The 20,697-nt window shown below is 42.3% G+C and overlaps 1 protein-coding gene across 7 annotated transcripts in view; it reads left to right on the top strand.

The window, feature by feature from the left end:
• Nucleotides 1-11,395, top strand: part of RPAP2 (RNA polymerase II associated protein 2) — a 51,518-nt gene extending 40,123 nt beyond the window's left edge. Inside the window, exons 12-15 of one of the 7 annotated variants that reach the window (XR_008824714.1) lie at nucleotides 13-162; nucleotides 759-960; nucleotides 10,173-10,291; nucleotides 10,822-11,395. Coding sequence is in view for 2 of the 7 variants with exons in the window: in XM_056356492.1 (XP_056212467.1) it covers nucleotides 13-196 (184 nt within the window). In the remaining 5 variants the exon portion in view is untranslated. Of the gene's footprint in view, nucleotides 1-12; nucleotides 324-758; nucleotides 1,436-4,198; nucleotides 7,191-7,889; nucleotides 8,172-10,172 lie in introns of those variants that run through there. The other 6 variants (XR_008824712.1, XR_008824713.1, XR_008824715.1 and 3 more) reach the window with 6 other exon arrangements.
• The last annotated feature ends 9,302 nt before the right edge of the window (nucleotides 11,396-20,697 follow it).

Below are 20,697 nucleotides of genomic sequence, written 5' to 3' on the forward strand. Positions count from 1 at the left end.
TTTTTTTGCCAGATTGTCACAAATTACTCCACTTTTCAAGAATACTAAGACAAGCCCGATGTACACACAGTTCCTAACTACATTGCTGGAAGAACTGCATTTCACAAATGAAGATCTGGAAAGTTTAACAAGAATATTTAGGAAGGACTGCCTACTTGAACAGTCAGTCAATTTTAAGCTATTTTGCGTGTCATAAAACTAATCCAGTTAGCAACGGTTTTAATTTTCAACATTTTGTAAGTAGGCATAGTAACTACAGATCATATCAGCCAGAGTAGAAAATGTGTAAAGTACATCTTAAAGAAATACATATATTATGGAAATGAGTGTCATCATTTTGTCACTTACAGTAAATGCCAGCTGCTTACTTATCACTTTAATCTTTTGAGATTATATAGTTGGTTTATGTATAGTAGGTTTACTGCAATTTTGGGAGGAATTTTTACTCAAGTTCTACTATGATTTATATTAAAAAAAAAAATCCCGTGTGGGTACAATGGCTAATTCTCAATGGGGTTTTTTTATTATTAAAATGAAATCGTTATGTCCAGTTTTTCTGACACAAAATTGAGCTAAAAGTCATGTATTTTTTGCATAATACTAAGATTGCATTTTGCATTCCTGGGTAGGCTGAAAAATTTAAGAGCAAATACCTTATTTATGCTGATCATATTCAACCAATTTGATTAATATAGTATTATGGTAGTTAAGTAATTGGTGTATTAATATTACTGATCTCAATCCTTTGTTCCCTACAGAATAAGGTGATCATCTTAACACCTGCTATCTGCAATAGTGGCACATAGAACAAAAGAACACCTTCAATCACTGGAACCTTTTTTAAATGAAAAATGAAATTTAGTATTAGTTGTACTCGCACTTCTGCTTTTTCCTTTTCTTCCTACGAATAAGAATTTTGAAGTCTTGTGGAGAAGATAATTATAACAGCAGTTGTTCAAGGTATGCATGAAGATGAGTTAAAATATGAATAATCTGAAAACCATCTAAAAGCTGTAGAAATGAATTTGGATTGGTTTGTTTTTTTCTTGCTTTGGAAATGTTCAGCCAAAATTTGTCTACAGGAACTGGGTGAAGAATGGGGGGGCAAAAAGCATATTAGCCTGTAGTGTTAAGAACACTGCTGCTGACATTTTTCTAGTTGACCCTATGCATGGAGCGATAGTCTTTTAAGAATGATGGTGACAGTAGACAAAAATTTCTGATATATAGCCTGTTTATCTTGTGGGGTGGTCTTTGAATTTGTGTAAAAGTTATTTGTAGACAGCCTCTAACTGTTAGTAATTTGGACTTTAAAATATATTTTGATAACTAAAACCAATTTTTGACTCTCAGTAGTCATTTAAGAGTTGTGTGTGTTAGACTGTTTAGACTTGCTTCTGTCACTAATTGACTATAAAATGCAATTTAAAACTAATTTACTAGTAATTCTTAATGATTCCATAAAATGGTTTATTGCATAGTTCTCAGTTCATAGGACACTGTCCTTGAGAAGAAAGTTGTAACTGACAGTGCTTAGTCTGCAGCAAATGTCAGCCCTAGTTAAGGCTGAAGCAAGAGTTTATGCCTCTGTTTTATTTCTATAATTGGACAGCAAAAGGAAACTCTGCACTTAATTAGTTCATTGCTGTGTAGTTCCTTCATGATAATCAGGATAAGCATGTTGATTGCCCCTGACACACAGAGGCCCATGCAGCTTTTCCCTGGAAAACTCATTGTGCAGTCGGGTTTCTTTAGGTGAAGCTTGACTTTTCCTAACTTACCTTGTAATAGGAAGTTATGTTCAGTATAACTTGTAAAAGCAACAATTTAGAATGAGGAAAACCTTTAATGCAGAGTTAAAGCTATGCATTTTTCTAAGTATGCAATAGGAAAAAAATACTGGTTGTGATCAGAGCATGTCTGATGTCAAATTCTTAAGAATGTGTGATGTAATCTGGATAGAAGGTAGATTGGTTTTGTACCATGATGGAAAACTTTATACTTGATACATATGCAAAGAAGGTCAAGACCTCGCCAAAAGATAAGCTTATAGAAGACTGAGTAATAGGTATGATACTCTAAGCAAAACTTAAACCTTGAATTTATATCTATCTGCTTCTGATTTTGGAAGTTACATATATTTCTATTTTTAGTTAGTACTTTACTGTAGATTCTGAGCAAGTCATCGTTCTGTTCCATGTGCGCTTACCTTGGGACATAAAGATTACAACTACCCCATGACAATGCTGCTGTGCTGAGTACACCTAGAAGGCATTAAAATGTACATCATACCAGGAATATGACTGTTTAATCAGGTTTGATGGCTCTCATTTGGAAACTTTTTACACTTCCTGTCAGTTTAGTGGTGTGATTTTTTTTGTTATTTATTTTTAGGCTTGGTCTTCAGAACTTACTGTGTAGGAAATGTGTGATCTGGTAATAAGAGTGAATAGATCACAGGCCGAAGGGCCTCTTTATCAGGGTTCACTGTGGCAGTTTTGACTGTCTGCCATAGCAGCTAAAAAAAGTAAGCTTCCAGGATTTTTGCATCTCCTCCTTGGCTGCTGTGTAGTGAGCTCACTCATTCTTTTTCTTGCCCTAAAATAACAGAATAACCTTTCTCCTTCCATGTCCTTCTGCACCGCTCCAGAAGAAAGACTTCTGTAGCATGCTGGAAATGCCCTGAAAGGATGTTTTTCACTTGCCTTTAATGATTTCATCACCCTTAGACTTGAGTAAAACATGTGTAAATAAATGCAGAAAGTATACATATACTTGTTATTTTCAAGTAGGATAAAGGCTGTAGACTCATCTGAAGAGGATCCATGAGCCTTGATTAGCTGTACAAAGAGCACAACTCAAGCACCAAAAATTTAGTTCATTTATGTAGTTTCTTTACAAGCATGTTTTGTCACAGCTTAACTGCTTAGAAGTGTTCAAATCTAGACCTCCTTTATGAGCTTAACGCTCATTTCTGCCACAGCTATCTGTCCTTTAACAGACTACTCTTTTTCAGCTCAGTTCCACCCCCACTTCTCATTTTGGTTGTGTTTGCAGGCAGATTGTTTCCTTGTGGCCGCCTGCTGTGCTTACTGTTTTTCCTCCCTGTGTTAGCTGAGCAGATGAGAACAGCTGACACTTCAGTGTCGGGTTTGAGCCTTATCTTGGATGTGCTAAATTTTAGTGACTGACTTGTGAGCTGCAGGCGTGTAGGGACATGGCGGATCTGAGGCTTAGGGTAGATGGGATGTTAGCCTCTGTTTCTAAACAACTCTAGGAACGGGGCGTGAGTTTGGTAAAGCCGTCAGCTGCTTATATCATAAGGACCATAAAGTCATAGAAGTCCATTGCTGTTACATTGTAAAGCATCCAAGCCTGTCTGGCAGTGGACCTCTAGCAGGGCAAGTATGGTATGATGTGTTTCTTACAATAGCAGGGGGGCAGCCAGGCTTCTGTGGTGATTATTTTTTTTTCTCCTGATTTGTATAATGGACATAGTAAAGAATAGAAGAACAGTTCAGTTTAAAGCTTAAAGCAAAGTTTGCTTCATGCTGTTGCAGCTTCTTAGCCTCAAAGGAGGAATGTGTGACATACCTGCATAGTGCAGATAGGGATTTCTTACAGAGTTTTCTATAGATGTAATGAGGTAATCTCAGGAAGAGAACAGTGTTAGTAAGACCACATAGAGAACGTCAGATTGTTCAGTTATTCAGGGCAGCCTTTGTGCTGACCAAAGAGCATGGATAAAAAGCTTTTGTGCCTTATTTTAACATCAAAGTTCAATTCACGGTCCTGTAAATACTGTCAGTGTAAGTACTGCACTCTGTAATCCTGAATTTCCTAACGCAGAGTCCTTCACTGTTGCTGCTCGATTCCTTGTGACCATTGACAAAGGTTGCTGATTTTTCTTTTGGAGGACAGAACAGTATTCAGAGTGGTTCACTTTATAGTCAGTCACTATTTCAGGAGAGTAGGCAAGTCACAATGTAACCTGTAAATTATCAGGTATTCAAAGAGATTATCGTGCATCTTAGTAAAGTTTGCAAATCATGTTATGCTTACAAATAGTAATGCAAAATTCTATGTTAAAAGAAACAGAAAATGGCTGATCTACTTCATTGAAGACCATCAAAACAAAAAGTGCCTTAATACATCTAGAGCAGCATAACTGATATGGCTGTGCTGCTGTCTAATGCAGGACTGGAAAGTTACATCTGCCCCATCTTTCAAGACCGATGCAGGGAGCAACTAAGAGCATGGTACATACATGAGATACATCTGGGGCCTCAGAGGCAGTATTCACACAACACATAGAAGATTCACCTGTATTTTCACTCTTCAGTCTCAGTGAGTAGTTGAAAAGTGAGGCATCTGTTGTGGTTTTATGGTGCAGACTAACAGTTCTGTGAATCTTTTTGTTGAATCTGCATGTCCTACCCTTCTCTCCATAGTCTGAGAGAGTCTGGACTGTACAAAATGCAAGAGGGGATGAGCAGCTCAGCTGGATGTTAAGTCTCAGCTAACCTTTAACTGGTGGAGAGAAAAGGGCTAACGCATCAGAGAGAAGAAAAAGGAAGAAAGAAGGGGAAAGCGGTATTCACACCTTCTAAATTTAGGCATCCAACCTTAGGTACTAGCCTGTCTCCATTTGCTTCACAGAGAAATGATGCTATTAAATTTTGGTTCCCCATATCATACCTTTGTGCAGTGTATGAAGTGGGGGGTGTTAATGCCTCTGCCCCTATTCCCTGGTGGCAGAAAGAAAGCAGAAAAAGTCAGCTGAGAACTTTGACCATAGTAGACTGGCTCTCCCTGGAGTAATTTAGTAATAGTGTGGCACAAATCTGAATGGGGACTAGCTCCTGCAAGCAATCTGATCGTATTGTTCAGTTATTTTCATGGCTACTACTTCCCACAGATTTTTTTTCTTAACCTGTAAGAGTTAAACCCGAAAGATTTAAAGTGAGTGGCAGTCTTTAGGAAAAAAAAATGCTAGTGTGTTGAAAGTATGTCCAGGAGGTTACGCTCTAGTTGTACAATTTGCCTCTCAGCTTTTCATACTTACTGTTTATTTCTGCAAACACTTACAAACACCCAGTACTGGGGGTGGGGTTTAGCTTGATCTCAGTGGAGTAGCAGGTAATGCTGAACTGTCATTTCCAATGAGCATTAAATATTGAAAACACGGAATCAGCCTCTCTTTGGCAAGTCTTAAGTTTCCATAAGCAGCAGGTGGTATACAAGGCAGGGCTAGGCACCTATAAAGACCTCTGTTTCTCAGCTGCGTATCTGTACCACCTGACAGCTAGTTGTCCTCTAGAGTCAGAGGAAGTAGGCGTGCCTTCCATTAGCAAAGACAGAAAGTAATATTGCTTAGAGACTTTTCCTCTTGTGAGCTTTCCTTTTTGTGACTCTTCATCTTAGAACGTTTTCTCTGCAGACAGTGCTTTGAGAGGTGGGCTGCCTGAAAGACACAGTAGAACATGAACTGTGGCATTTGTGGTGCTAAACAGGATTTGGTGAGGTGGGGGGAGAGAGCTGGAAACTTACGTCTTCAAGTAGCTCTCATTTGAGCACTCTCATTTCAAAAAGCAAGTGAAAGCATATGTTGCCTCAGTGGCTGATCTGGACAGGTATGAGAAACGTTAGTCAGTCCCCCTTGGTTTCTTGCAGCTCTAGAGCAAGGAGCAAGGCAACCTGGAGTTTTAAAAAAAACAGCCAGGACTAGCCAAAAAGAGTAATAATTAGCAAGAAGAAAGATGAGAAACAAGCACAACCCTTTTATTAAACTGTTCATGCCCTGGGAAATGGGCGATTCTGTGAGATACGTTTGGGCATCCTCCTCAAAATAGTCTTGTCAGTACAGCATCACATTTGAGGCAGCATTAAAAGTAGTGGCAGGGCTGGAAAGACCAGGAACAAAGGCCACCAACTTTCTGACCAGTGTTTTGGGGATCTGTGAGCCAGGTTTATCTTCCCAGTGACTTTGCTACCATAGTTGAATGTGCAGACTGAAGTCCTAGACTTAAGAAGGTGTGTCAATCAGAATAACGCAGTAAGTGTGGCCCAGATGTCTACCTGTTTGTTGGTTTTACTGTGCTAGCCTGCAGTTACCCCAAGACAACAGCTCCCTACAGAGTCCCTTCTCCCAGAACAGACTAGAGCTGACACATCGGTGATCATAAGGCAGTCACATCTCGCCACTATGAAAGCTTCCCCCTTAGAAGTCAGTCCCCAGAATGCTTTGGTAGCCTACACATAAAGGCAGTCTTTAGTACATTTTTGCGTGCTATGGTTGCCTGCAGGAGCTGCATGCAAAGATCAGAGAACAAAGCCAGTGGGGTTATTGACTGGTACATCATTGCAAGCCACATTGAATCAATGCCATTTCTGGCACTTTTTTAGCCTCTTAAATTTCATGGGATATGTAACTGAATGGAACACATTGTGGGGCAGCAGCAGCTTCCTGGACAGCCCTACAATTTGGTTAGAAGTAGTCATCACTACAGGGAGTTTGAAGGACTTTGGGTACAGCTTTATTAAGCTGTAAACACTCAGATCAGGATTTACATCATAAATCTTGCCTTTTGGTTCTACTAAAATGGGAGTGTCTACAAATCAGGTTAATATAATTTAACAGTGCAGTAAACTAACAAAAAAGATCATAATTGGTAGTGTTATCTAAGAAGCCAGAACAACCCTGCATACAGCTGCCAGCTAAGATCTGACTCATCTAAGGTATTTTATAGCAACCATATGTTAGGCATGTCTATCTTGCCTATTATGCAAAAAAAAAAAAACAAAAAAAAACAACCAAAAACATTTCAAAAACACTTCCTAATCAGGATTTGTCACTGAGCAGGATTTTCCCTAAACATCCCAGTAGTGCAAGTGCTACCTACAGTCAGGAGGAAGCTTTTTGTAGACAATTCCAACTTTTTAATGTAACAAATAGAAGAAATGGCTATAAATCTGGCTAGTACCAATTCAGCAAGGCTGGCTGTAGTTCAAAGTATAGGTATGTTACTTTAGCATTTGATGGGCATCACTCTGGATTCCTAACATCACTTAGAAGTTCTGTGTTAGACGGTAACTTCAGAATACCTGTGTTTGTTGTGATAAAAAACTTGGGTGTTTCAAATTAGGTAGAATAATCATTACATTTTAATAAAGGCAGGCACTGTTGTAAACCCCACTGGCTATTGATTTTTTGAGCAAGTTTTACATCCAGTTCACTTTCACACAGAAGCCTGCCAAAGCCTACAGCCCTCTGCAGTCTGACTTTAGTCCTTCTTGCACAAAGACTGGTTAAATGTTCATCAGCCTTAACTGTCCCTAGGCTTTTGCTGCAGTATCCCAGTAAGAAGTAAGAAAGATGGGGGATGAAGCCGCAGCCCTGACACTGCCTTCTGTTCCCCAAAGGGCAGTATTTTTACTGCTTAAAGCTCTGATGACAAAGCTCCTGTTGATGCAAATGAGAGCAAATGGTTGTTCTGGTAATTACATACCTTGTTTAGGAGTCACAATCTCATTTTTTTGAAGAGAAGCCCTTCACTTAAAAGCTTTTTTGAATACATTCTTTTTTTCTGAACAGTGGGCTCTCAAAAAAAAAAAAGGAGATTTTTTGCTGCTTAAGATCCTTGGCTTACTGTAAAATTTCACAACTAGAAATGTAGTTAAAAGTATTTCTTCCTTATTAAGATAATTTCTTTGGAAGGCCTTTGAAAACTTGGAAAATGAGTGATTTTAGAGATACTACATTAGCCCTCAACAGCTCTGGGTCAAACACGTGTCATCTCTGCTAACTATTCATTTCTAAGATCCTCCCAAGCTCTACCTTTTTGTACACTGAACATCTGATGCTTCTTGTTTTTCTTCTATAACCACAGATGTGCCCTCTTCAAAAAACTCACGATCTCAAAATACTAAACTGACAAGCTGAGTGTCAAACCACACACCCCAAGCAGCAAGCAGTGCTGAAGAAAAACAGAATCACACTTGAAAAAAACCCAGAAGAAATCACACAAATTGTTTCCTATGAATTAATCTGAAATGTTTTCAACTCATTGCAGGCATTGTTTCTTAAGAACGCAAATGCCATTTGATGCTTTTAGGTTTTACGTTTACTGTATAAATGGAGTCTGCTCTTGGAAAGATTACTTTGAACAACACTTTACGTTTTCTTGTTGAGTTTTATCTCTCTTTGAGCTAAACTGGAGCCTTGCTGTGGGACCAAGATGGGTCTCCTTGTTTGCCACAAAGCAGCACGGGTGCTCCTGTGCTAGTTGAGTTACACGCTAAGGTAAGTGAGTGAGGCCTCTTCACTAGGAACGTGTGGTTCTGAGCCTCCCTGGTTCAGAGCCCCCATGTGTTGCTCACCGAGAGTGCACCGGAGAGCTGGCCAGGAGCAGAGCAAAGCTCCCATCAGCAGCAGGCAGATCCACAGCTACCGGTTTGCTGTAGCAGGTCCCCATGTCACAGAGGGCTGTTTGGGCATAGGGGAGTCAAGTGATTTGTCCAGGTCTTCGTGGACGGGCTACAGCAGAACCCATGGCTCTTTCCGCTGTAGTGCCTATGTGCAAGCCATCGCTCCTCCCATCGCAGGGACTGATGTGGGACAAGATCTGGTTGACAACACTCTCTCTAGTACTAAGGTGCCAAATATTTATAACTTGCCTTAGCAGTAATGCCATGACTTACCTAAAAGGCTTCATGATACTGTCCCGCAAAGAATGGCACGTAGAAGTAGTAGAAGGGTCATTTTCATGCTGAAAAAATATGTAAGACCAGCTAGCTTGTTTCATAATCAAACTGTCAAGCACAGAATCATCAGGGTTGGAAGGCACTTCTGGAGATCGTCTAGTCCAGCCTGCTTCTAAAGCAGGTTCTTCTAGAGCAGGTTGCATAGAATTGCATCCAGGCAGGTTTTAAATGTCACCTTATCTCTGCAGTTCAAAATTTGTCATAGCATTAAAAGAAAAAAAAAAAAAAGGTTAAAATTTAAAAGCATAGCTACAAATATGTATTTAGCTGCCTTGAAGGCTCTCTGGCAATATGCATCTGTAAGATAACACTGTTGTACAGGTTTCACTGAAGAAACATCCTTTTTTTAATCTGGTGATTCAAAGGCAAAACATTGACCTCTGGTTTTGGTACTAGACTGCTGGCTGATCTTCTGTAAAGATCTGTGTAAGAGTAATGCTGGGTTCTGGGTTATGTTGTTTATATTTTAAGGGTTTGAGTCAAAAACTGGATTTATTTTTCCCTAGTTCATCTCTACCTCGCAACCTTGAATACAAGGGAGATGATACCTGAAGCAAAGCTGATAAAGTTACCAGTACTAAGAAGCATGTGTGCTGAGGGTGGGGAGAGGGAGGCACAGCAGCGTAGATATGTATCTTCACATCCTTATTTCCTTTACAAACGGAGGAAGGAAGTTCCCTGCAGGTTAGCCTAAGAGTATCCGCTCTTACAGTCTGAGAGCTAGCTAAGTACAATTTCCAAGAGCCACAGGCTTTTAAAAATAATGAACTTAATATTTCACATGTTTTCCTATACCTAGTGGTACTGAAAACCTTTTACTAAAAATTCGTAACTGGGTATTACAGCCATAAGAATTATAGACACCTCAGCTTGTTTCATATCTCTGCTCTGTTCCTGTCTCTTCCCTCTTCCAAATCTTTCCTATACTTCCTGTCCTAGGGCCTGGCCATTCCTTTCTACTTTACCTCTTCACTAATTCCACCAGCTGGCACTCATCATCCTGCCTGCTCTGTGTCTACCCCTGTAAAGATCCTACCGAACAGTCAGTTTCCATAGCAGGAGACCCCTGGGCTTCTCGCCCCTCATGCCAGCTCCCTGCACCCTGCATGGAGAAGAGGAAGGGATGGCACTGCCTGGCGAGGGCCACCTCACGCCTCCCATCCACACACCAAGCTCCTGCAGGGCTTATTTTTTCAGCACAGGATGGGAAATGGGCCATCTCTCCCCTCCCTCCTTGAAAGGGGCTCGCTCACACATGTTGGTTTGGTGCCCATTTACACAGGCGGCCTCTCCAAGGCTGGAGGGACACTAGCCCGAGGCCATACAACTGTTACCAGACAGACAGATACTCATATAATGATTCTTACAACAGCATCTATAGATTATTATGAAACTTGTCTCTAAAACAGATATGAATCACCCAACAGCTACAGCAGTGCTCCTGTGCAGAGACGATTAAGAATTTTTATGCAACTTCTTTAATCAGAAGAGGCCTACTTGGTTGAAAATGAAACCTCTGCAGGAAAAGGTTGGTTTTGATTAATTTCTCAACTTGAAAAAGTGTCTAAATTGTCAGTGTGTTTCACTTCAACATTTCTAAACACACAGAAAAGGGAGAGGGGGGGGAAAGGCAAGTTTAAAAGTCACTTTTTATTTTAAGAAATTTAAAATTTTTCATTGTAAGAAATCTAAATTATATCGAATGGTATCCAGCCATTTTAACACATTTTACAACATTATTTTTTTGTTTGCAAAAATTTACATTTTCATGTCTTCCCAAATTGTTTGTTGTAGATTGGACTGTGTGAACACTTTAATGTATTTTTCTTTAGTAGAAGTACAGTATTTTTAAAACTAATTGGATGAGGAGCTGTAACAGCTTTGTTCAAAATTTCTTGCTATACAGGAATCCCTGAATCTCTATACAGGAAGCCCTTGTATCTCTATAGGCTGTTACCTATCAAAAGCCATTATCTTTCATAATGCAACCTCAGGGAAGATTTTATTGCTGAAAGAGATATTCCTACTTTTAACTAATTGTTGTAAGAAATTGTCTAGTTTCAGAGCCTTCACCAAGATCACAAATTCAGCACTGAAGATGGATCAAACTGATCAGTCACAGATCACAGAAGCAGAACACAGGTTCATGCTTATTTTTAGTTGCTGATTTTTTGGACTGAGCTAATGATCTTCTCAACACACATTTATATGTATTGAGGTGGGATCTTTACCATTTGAGGACTCTTTCAAGAGGATTATTAATTAGCAGTTTCATCATCAATTTCAAAGTGTTTTCCAAAGATAGGTAATTCCTTTTCAGAGAAAAGGAAAGTGAAAGGGGAGTGAGAGTGACTCAACTAGGCACGTGGACCATGTCAGATGCAGAGCCAGAAATACACTCTGAGCTCCTGGTACCCACACTCATAGCCTGGGGACTAACATGGCTTTCACCAAAAGTGATAGCAGGCACCTTCACCATTTTGCAAAGGAACATCATTTTTTTGGTAGAAGATGTGTTTGAAATTAAAAACGTATTTGCTTTCTTCTTTGTGATACATGCTATAATACCTTCCTTACTCTTTTGCCTAACTCTACCCAAAGCTGAAAGAAAAATAAAAGTTCATTGGGCATATTTTTCTCCATCAGTTGCTTTGCCTTGATGCTGATACTATAACTTGGCTCCACACCAAACAAACATTACAGCTGAATTGGGTCAGATTTTCTTAAGTATTTACCACTAGATTTGGGTCATATCTGTGGATATACCCACTGCAACCTTTAGACTCAATTTTGAACATGGTTAAGTATGTTAAGGCCTGGCACTTTAAAAAGAGACTAAAAGCAGGCCATTTGCTCTGGCCTCAGTTGTGAATGCTGAGGTCTTTGAGGAATCTGGGCCACTTTGTCTGTCTTCTTGTCTATTTATAACCTTCCTGCCCATTGAAGAAGACAAGATGAGGCTACAGATGTAAGGGAGAGCCAAGGGTTGGGACAGAGCTACACAGGAGATGTTTGGAGAGTACAGGACAGGAGCACTGTGGGGACAGAGAGTTTGAGATCCTGTGGCTCTCCACTGCTTATTGCATCCACCTGACTAAACTCACTGGCTTAGCCCAGGGGCTTTAAACGGACCTCAGGAAGAAGATAACATGGCCACTTTGGTACAGTGGACTATTCTAGTCTATGTGAGAAAGAAACGAGGAGGATGTTGTCCTTTCCTACAACACTGTGGATGAACTAGACCAACTAACATTATTTTTTAGGAATCTTGCAAAACTGGAGTACATTTGAAAGCAGCAATGACCTTCAGTACGTTTCCAGTAGGTAAAAGATGAAAAAGGGTATGAGAGACAGTCCAAGGAAGCCTAAGCCCAGTGGTCCAACAGTTGTTCTGGGTTAATTTGGGGCCAAGAAGGAAGAAATAGATGCATGGGAGTTAGCCGTGGGTGGAAACTGTGCTTACAAACCAGTAAGATTGCAAGTCTTGAGTTTCTTCTACCAGGCGTACTTATTAAAAATAAACCTTTCTATTAGAAAAAAACCAGGAGGGACACACATTAAGTATATTGAAAACCAGCTTGCTAATGGATCTCAGAGCAGAATCCGGTAGTAAATGGGGCTGACTATAAGCAAAGATTGTAAGTATTGGTTCTTGGTGAAAATGCTTCTCGGGGGGGGTTGTCTTGGGGGGGGGTCATTGGGGTTTTATTTTTTTTAAATCCAGACCATCGGTGTGGAGGCATTTTTCATTTGGTGCGTTGCATCAGCACAACAGGCAAGGTACATGTAGTGTGTGACAGCAGACCAATAGCTTTTGCTGAACTTGTCAGCTTAGAGCCCCTGACTAGCACTTGTCTACTCGAGAGAGGGATAAGGAAGTGCCAGCACCAGGTGCTGTATGGAAACTTCAGCAGCATGAGCACAAGAGGAGAGAAACAGCAGCAGAGGTTTAGGGAAGAGGAGGAAGATGACAGAGGTTTGGTAGATAAGGAGGAAGCTGCAAAGTGAGGAGAAACGGGTGCAGGGAAGAAGCCATGATGTTAGGAATCTGTAACACTAGAATTGTCAGACAACGTTAGAGCATGTGGAGCTGCAGGGTCATAGGGAGGGTAGGTCTGTGCTACAGCATGATCTGAATCGCGCAGTCACAAAATGTGCTTTAACACAACCAGATGCAAGAAGACCCACCTGGGAGAAAAGAAGGCAAGCTGCTGTGGTAGGATGAGAATCTGCCTCTGAAAGCAACAACAGATACTAGGGTATGAAACCAGCCTGCAAAACTAAATGCTCAGCACAAAAGCATAATTGCATTTTTAGCATCTGCATCTATGTATCAATGTTACGTACTACTTAGTACAGATGTTTCTTTAAGTACAGTTGTAATTATAAATAGGAGAACCACCACAAAATCAGCACAAGCGTCACAGATCTGTGAAACCATTGCAGAGCCAAATCATGTTGCAGATGGTGAAACACGGTGTTGTGTGGGAGTTAACTATTTCCACATTAACGTTATTCAATCACAGTGGCCCATTTTCACATAGCTTGCTGAACTTCAGAAACTTTGCACAAAGGTTAAGGTTTGACATTTTGAGACAGAATAGCTTAGTCCTCGATCCTCTGTGAGAGCTACAATAAATAATCAATAATAGAAGAGAAACACAGATCCTTACTTCATCCCTTTCCAGGATGGAAGCACTGAAAACATGCTTTTTTGACACAAATGCTTATTCTGAGGCCTTCATTACCAGGATTTCCAGTAAAATAGCCATAGGCAAGAAAGCACTTAATCTGACTGTTAGATTAGGCTTCCTGAAACCACATGTAGGTGCAATTGTGAGCACAGGCATAAGAAAATGATCTCGTACTTGTAATGGACTAACAGAATGATATTTCTGTCAATATGTGAGGTTGTGATGAGGTCCTACATAAACAGCAGTCATTTAGTGTGTTAGGATTTATTTTTTAAATGGTATGACTTCTGTGTTAGTTTATGCAAAACATGCCTCTAAGAATGAAACGGATGAAGACAGAGCATAAAGCTTTGTTCACCAAAGCATAATTCATGACTGCACTCAGAAATCACGTCTCTCTTTAGATTTAGGTACTAGTTCAGAGATGCTTGCCTTAGAAAGCAGTATTCTTTCTGAAATACTCAGTTCTACAGATCTCTTATTATGTGTTTAGCTAATGTATTGATACTGCACATCTCTTCTTTCTGCAGTACATGGCAGATAACAGCACATCTTCAGTGTTACTGCCATCACAGTAATACCGTATCTGTAGGTGTTTGCACCAATTCTTTATTACAACTTTCCAGTTCTAACAGGACCGGTGCAGTAATTCGCTCCTAACACCTAAAATAGACATGCTTCAACTGGACAATTTTCCCACCAACAGATAGGCATCATCCATCATAATATCCTTAGGGGTGAGCTGTTGTCTTCTGAAATGGCTTACACCCCATTTCACTGTAAGTTTTTTTGTCCTTGCTTAATGCTCACAAATGGGTGTCATGTGTTTGGCTGTTAGAAACATTCTCAGTTTCACAGCTGGGGTCACAGAGCACACGTTGCCCGTGGTGGTGACACAGTCACTCTGACAGAGCAGAAGTCCAACCTAAGCATAACAAACCATGCAGCCCCTCCGACCCCAGAGTCAGACCAGGCTCTGCATCACACCAGCCGCTACGAAGCCTCTATGGTTTGGTGCTGCTCATTTGCAGCAGGACTGCTAGTGAAGCTTTCCACTGCATGCATGAAGGAAGCGGTACCCTGCAGTTTCCTGCCTTTCCTATTTACATACCTGTCAACTTTTGCAGCCAACAAGACAGGGATCATACAGAAACCCACCTTCTTCATTACCCAATCTTGAGTCCTCCAAAGCAGGGCAGCCCAGACTGTATCCTCTGGACAAAGAGCAGCCTGTTGGTCCTGTAGTCAGAGTTCATACAGTGACGGGTCTGTGCAAGCTGCACTGAGAATGCTGACATTGCCACAGCACCTGCCTTTGCGTTTATTAAAGTGTTGGCTAATTTTTGATGGGGGGGAAAAACCCCAAAAGCCATTAGTAGAAAAACTGTTGTGAGGCAGCAAGGCTCCTTTTACAGCCTTGATCCTGATGTCCCGGAGCAACGAACGAGCAGCAGAGGTACTCTTACCCATCACCAATATTGCAGCAGTCAAAAGACCTCTGGTCTGTGTGCCGGTGTCAAGTCAGTAGCTGTAACGAGTGGCACAGTGACTCCTGGGTACATAGCTGAGAGCGTTGCATTAGGAGAGGACTGCAGCAAACCCAGCAGTGTCATCCAGACACCACTCACAGGCATGCAGGCACAAGCTTGAACTAGAGGCAGTTGGCAGGGTCATTAAGAAAAGTCCATACTTCCTAGTCTCCCCAGGTATAGGTCCCATTTCCCTGTCACACATCTTGGGGTAAAGGAACAAAGTGCCCATCACAGAACAGCGGCTTCAGACGGATGAACTCTTTCAGGTGCATTTCCCCACCTCAGGACAAAGCAGTTCTGCAGGGACCCTCCAAACAGGAGTATGGAGAGAAGGGAAGACATCCCACCCAACATGCCACGAGAGGGAACTGCAGCTTCATAAAGAGAAGGGCACAGAGCCAGAGTGACATTTCCCCAAGACCTCGTTCTCAGAGATTGCTGAACCACAGTGACTGCCTGTAACCCAAGCAAACAGCAAGATAAAAGTTCAAGCACTGACCTAAGAGAGTTCAACCTATTTTGTAAGTCTCACAGTTACAGGCAAATGAGAACAGAGACCATAACACCATTAGGCAACTTTTAAAACACACAATGTTTCCTATAGTCCTAACGCACAGCAATCACCAGGAATAACTTTTCTTAGCATGTGATGACTGCTAAGTCACTCGCAAGAAAAAGAACCACAGCACTGAACAAATGAATGCAACAAAGAGATCAAAAAAAGGCATCTGAAATAAATACCTGCTACAAAAGAGGAGAGGACTTGTCAAACCCTGCTGTGTACGTTCTGCTAATTGGACTGACCTGCACCCCAAACCACAGAGCATTTAGGCGGTGTAGTCCCACTGCAGGGGGGCTTCTGTCAAACAGTAACGGTCAGTTACTGGCCAGGAATGGGTTCATCCTTCACCCTGGTTTCAGAGGATTAAGCTGTTCTGTGATAGCATTGGATATACCACTTCCAGTTTAATGCAGTGGATTTCAGGCTGACCACAATCTGGCGTGCAGCAACTGAGCGTCAGTTCTTTCTCCAGGAAGGTTTAAGAGTAGCCTTTAGTGTTATGTTAGTTCCCAGCCCTGAGGAAGAGTAGAGTGAAAAACAGATGCCACAATAAGCACAAACCCAAAATGTGCTGAGCCATGCAGAATTGCAGCAGAAGTACTGGAGAAAACAGTAACGCCCACTGACCTGGCATATACAATAATCAGCAGTGACCAGGAAACAACTGTTTTGCTGAGTTTAACCTGCAGAAACACCCCACCAGCACCAGTAAGACTCTTGCTATATGAGTTAGATGCAGTCCATGTATTATTGACAGGGTTATGGAGCTACAAACAGGTTCAGTTTAGAGCACAGACCACTCTGATTTACCCTAAATAGGACAGATTAGATGTAGGTCATCCTTCAGTCAGGTTCTTGCTCTTTGATTTCAGTTAAAGTAAGACAAATCTGTCACATGTGAGTCAGCTCCTAAATGCTCTTGGGGCAATGGGAGTTTGGCTATATACACAGCTATGTAAACACCGATAAAGAAACTAAAGATCTGACCTTTGTTTACTTAAGCGAGTCTCAGTTGACCAAAAGGCAAGTCAGATTTTAATACCATTTCTAGGATTGATTGAGCTCTGAATTAGACCAACTTCCACAACTCAACTGCAAGTACAGAACGTCTGTCAGCAGGAAGCCTATACAGAGACTGCAGCAGCACCAGAAACCCACAAGTCACACAAAATAAAGTTTGGTGCAAAAATCTGGAACAGGAACACAACCAGCAGGGCAGAAAGCACTGATTTATTCACCACCTTTGCTCCAGCAAGGAGCCCTCTGCTGCAAACATCTCCGCCACATCTAGCTGCTCCAGGGGGAATGCCCAGTGGGTCAGAGAAGGTGCAAGAGCAGTGCCAGAGCACAAGCAGTGCTAGTCCCCCAGTAGCACCAGTGATGAGTCAGGCCCTGTCTGCACAAGCACACAGGGCCAGTCATCCAGGGGATCATCTGAAACTATCGCTAGCACCAGCACTGCGGGACCAGTGGTGTCACGGATGCCCTGTCACAAAGCTCTGTGTCCCTTTGCTCACACGTAAGTCTGAGACCAGTCCTCAACGAGCGCACTTTTCCTTTTAGCCAGAACTTCATGACCGTCTGTAATACCTTAGGCAAATATTGACTCTGATCCAACAGACTGAAAGTAGTTGGTTTGCACCAGATGTGGTATATATACATGTATCTTTGAAACATTAGCTAAAGGAGTGATTTGGGAAAATAAAAATTCTAGGTGGATGTGTTTACTTTGCGAGGTTGTTCGCATTGTGCTCAGATCCCAGAAGTGGGCACGAAGGTTTTAACCACAGGAAGAAAGCCAGCTGTAAGTGCCGCGATGCACAGTAAAACGGTGTGCACACACGTGCATTCCTGCATCTGCAGCTCACCCACATGATAGTCGAAGGGCTGAAGATCACTGGTGAGTACGTTAACGAGTCCATACATTCCTGCCCTGAAGAGACTCAAAAAGGTCTGTCAGGTGAAGAAGAAATGACTGAGCTTATCGCTTCAGGACGCATCCTCCAAAGTACTTGGCATCTAATGCTGGGCCTGCTTTTTGCAAGAACCTGAGCACCGTTTCCCTGGCTCCCAGCTGAGGGCAGCTTTTGGAAATGCTGACCTTGTTCCAAGGGAAGGGAAGGTGACTGCCCCCACCTCTCCGATTTCTCTGGCCCCAGCTAATTAGAAAGACTTCTAGTAAAAAGCACATGTCTAAGCAGAGAAACAGCTTTTGTCATAAGGTTGAAAGCAACAGAGAGGTAGTTTGAGCAGTTCAAGTTGCTTCAGTTTTCAATTCTTAGGTCCCAACCCAAGTGTCAATTCCCTGCGTGTGTCTGCTCTCTCCTACTACAAATCATGAGTCGGGTGTGGCTTTGGCAGTTGCAGAGCTTGCATTATGGGAACTGGGGGAGGGAGGGAAAGCAACATGGGAAGCAGAGCAGAAACACTTCAGCACCACTCGAGTCACCTATGGGTGTTCCCTCTGTCCAATCATTTCATTTTGGGAGTTGATAAGCATTCCTATTAGGGGCCTTTCAGAAGGAACAGAAGTGTGAAAAGAGATTCTTTTTGATATTTACCAAATAAGCACAGAGAAAAAAAACATAGAATTATGTTCAGTATATTCACAGGAAGAATCCTAGTGAAATACTTGTTTTCTGGATAACTCGGGACCAAACTCGATGGGTAGAAGTTTGTACAGAACAGAATTTTATTCTTCATTGGGACTGTTGGACTGTAAATTCATAGCAATGCTCTTCGACTACCTCTCCCAAAAAAATCCTCTTTTAGTCTGCAACACATCCCAGGCAGCACTTGAGAAATGTATACAAGAGTAACAGTTTGCTGAGTCTTTTTCCACAAGTGAATCTCTTCATCAGATACACAACAACACCTGACACCTGGGGCTCTCGTGCCTTCTGAACAGTCAACAGATATTGCTCAGAGCAACAAAAATGAGCAAGCCACATGCTGATCCACACATATCTCCCTCTAATGGATTGCCTCACAACCCCACTGGAAATTCAGGGGTATCGGAGCTTTCCTGATCATGGAGGACCACCACAGCAGCCAACCCATCCCTCCAAACAGCTTACCTAGAGGCTCACTCTGAACCCCTGCAGGAAACTAACGCTGAAAACTTTACTTGGACACTAAGCTTGCATTGAAATAATCTGGTAACACTGGGGAGCTGCAGGAACATCACACCCCCCAAAAAGGGAGTTACAGATTGGTTTCAACATGATCCATTAAACCAGCACTAGAAAAGAGATTGAAACTTTGGCCATATGTTTCCTTGAAAATATTCCCTTGTGCCATAAGTTCACTACCAGAGGCCAAGACACTTCACAGTAACATACCATGAGTTCAGGAACTAAGGTTATTTTAGAGAACCCCCTAGAAGCACATTTTTCTGTACTCATGGTACAGTAGTTAAGTTCAGGCCACAGTGTCACAGCAGCACGCAGAGCCTCCTAACGCAGCTGTAAATCCACAAAGGCCACTTTGAGGTTTCCCCCTGCCAAGGAAACTCTAGATACGTTGCAGCCAATATGCCTCATACCTGGAGGTTTCTGATCCCCACCAGCAATGCTATGCACATCACCCTCCCCAGCTAATTACTGATGGCCCAGCATGCTCTTAGCTCTGTGTGTGTGAATGAGTTGAGCCTGAGGTTTTCCTTCCTCAGGACTGTGGTGTGTATTTGAGTACTCCATCCTCCAAGCCATATTCAGGTCATATTCCCCCTTCAAGGTGTTTGAGGCATTCCTGTGGAGTGATCGTATTGCTTCAGCACCACCTGACAGATCCTTAGCCTGACCTTTCTGGCTACAGCTGCCCTGGATGTGCCAGAGGCACTTGCGGCACACACATTTTCTCTCAAGTATTGTGGTGGAGTTTCCCCTACTTCTTTGTCAACCACTGTTACAACATACAACCAAGCACCACCATTAGCAAGATGTGCAATTAACGCTATTTGAAATTTCTCTCTCAAGTTTATAGGACTCTGAGTCGCTATAGCAGTCTGGGTATGTGTGGACAGGTGGAGTTAACACGGCTTTCTCACACTCATGGCATCTTCCCTACTCCCCCTGTTCCTCTCCCCGGCCCAGCCTTTAAACAAAGGGGCATTTTAGTTTGGTTTTGTCCTACAGAAGTGAATTTCAGTCCTCAGGGCATCATATAAATCTGTTAAGTCAGATTCTCAGTCACATGAAAACAGTTTTGTTTGGAGCTAACAGTAAAAAATATCTTTGAAAAGCACTTTTACTGCCGACTGAGGAATTAGGCCCATTTCCCACTTGTTTAAGTTGACGAAATACTTTGTTATGCTGTGAAGAACATGAAACCTCCCAGAAGCATAGTTGGAGCAGCTGTGATCTCAATGCCATCAGAGATTATGCCATGTCCCCTGGCTACTGTGAGCGATGCTGGAGGGGTACTGCAGCTCCTTTAGTCCATATCCCTGATTTCAGTCACCACCCTTTATTCTCAATAAACATAAGAGCACCCCTTTGGAGTAAGGGACTGAAATAACAGGAAACAGAGCACCCAAAACACAAGGCCAGATGTGTGGCAGGCCAGGAGCAGGGCTGTGCGGTTGCAGGCCTGTCCCTGCTACACACTGGCCTGGCTGGGAGCCCACATGTGGGAGCCAGCTTTTAGCAAGGGCATCTGCCACCAGCTCTCACATAGACATGACCCCCCTCTCTCTCCCAGCGGAGGGCGAGGGGGTCAGGGAAAACACACGGCACTGAATCACCCCACAGCAGCAACAAACAGGCACAGCAATATTTGCAGCCCAGCTAGGAGGAAGAAGCTGCTTTCTGGGTAGGAAGCAAGGCCTGATATTGGTTGGCTTCTACAGCATTCAGGGGGTAAAAAAGTGCCAGGAAACGAGATGGGGTTTGTTGTTGGAGTTTTTTTTATCTTTTATCCCCCTCTGCAAAACAAAGCCCACCAGACCTCCAGCACTACCAGGCCACTCTGGCCGAGGCAGTAGTACCACATTGGAGACCTGATTCACCCACCAGTACTTGTGTCCTCAGGGAGCTTTGCTGATTATTGGCTGAACTCCCACCACGCAGCTAACCAGGCGAGGGACTGGGCAGGGAGCAGTAACATTTACTGAGAAGACACTCACTGCCATCAGCCACAGGCATCC

Source organism: Falco biarmicus, chromosome 11 (assembly GCF_023638135.1).
Source record: "Falco biarmicus isolate bFalBia1 chromosome 11, bFalBia1.pri, whole genome shotgun sequence".
Taxonomy (NCBI): Eukaryota; Metazoa; Chordata; class Aves; order Falconiformes; family Falconidae; genus Falco; species Falco biarmicus.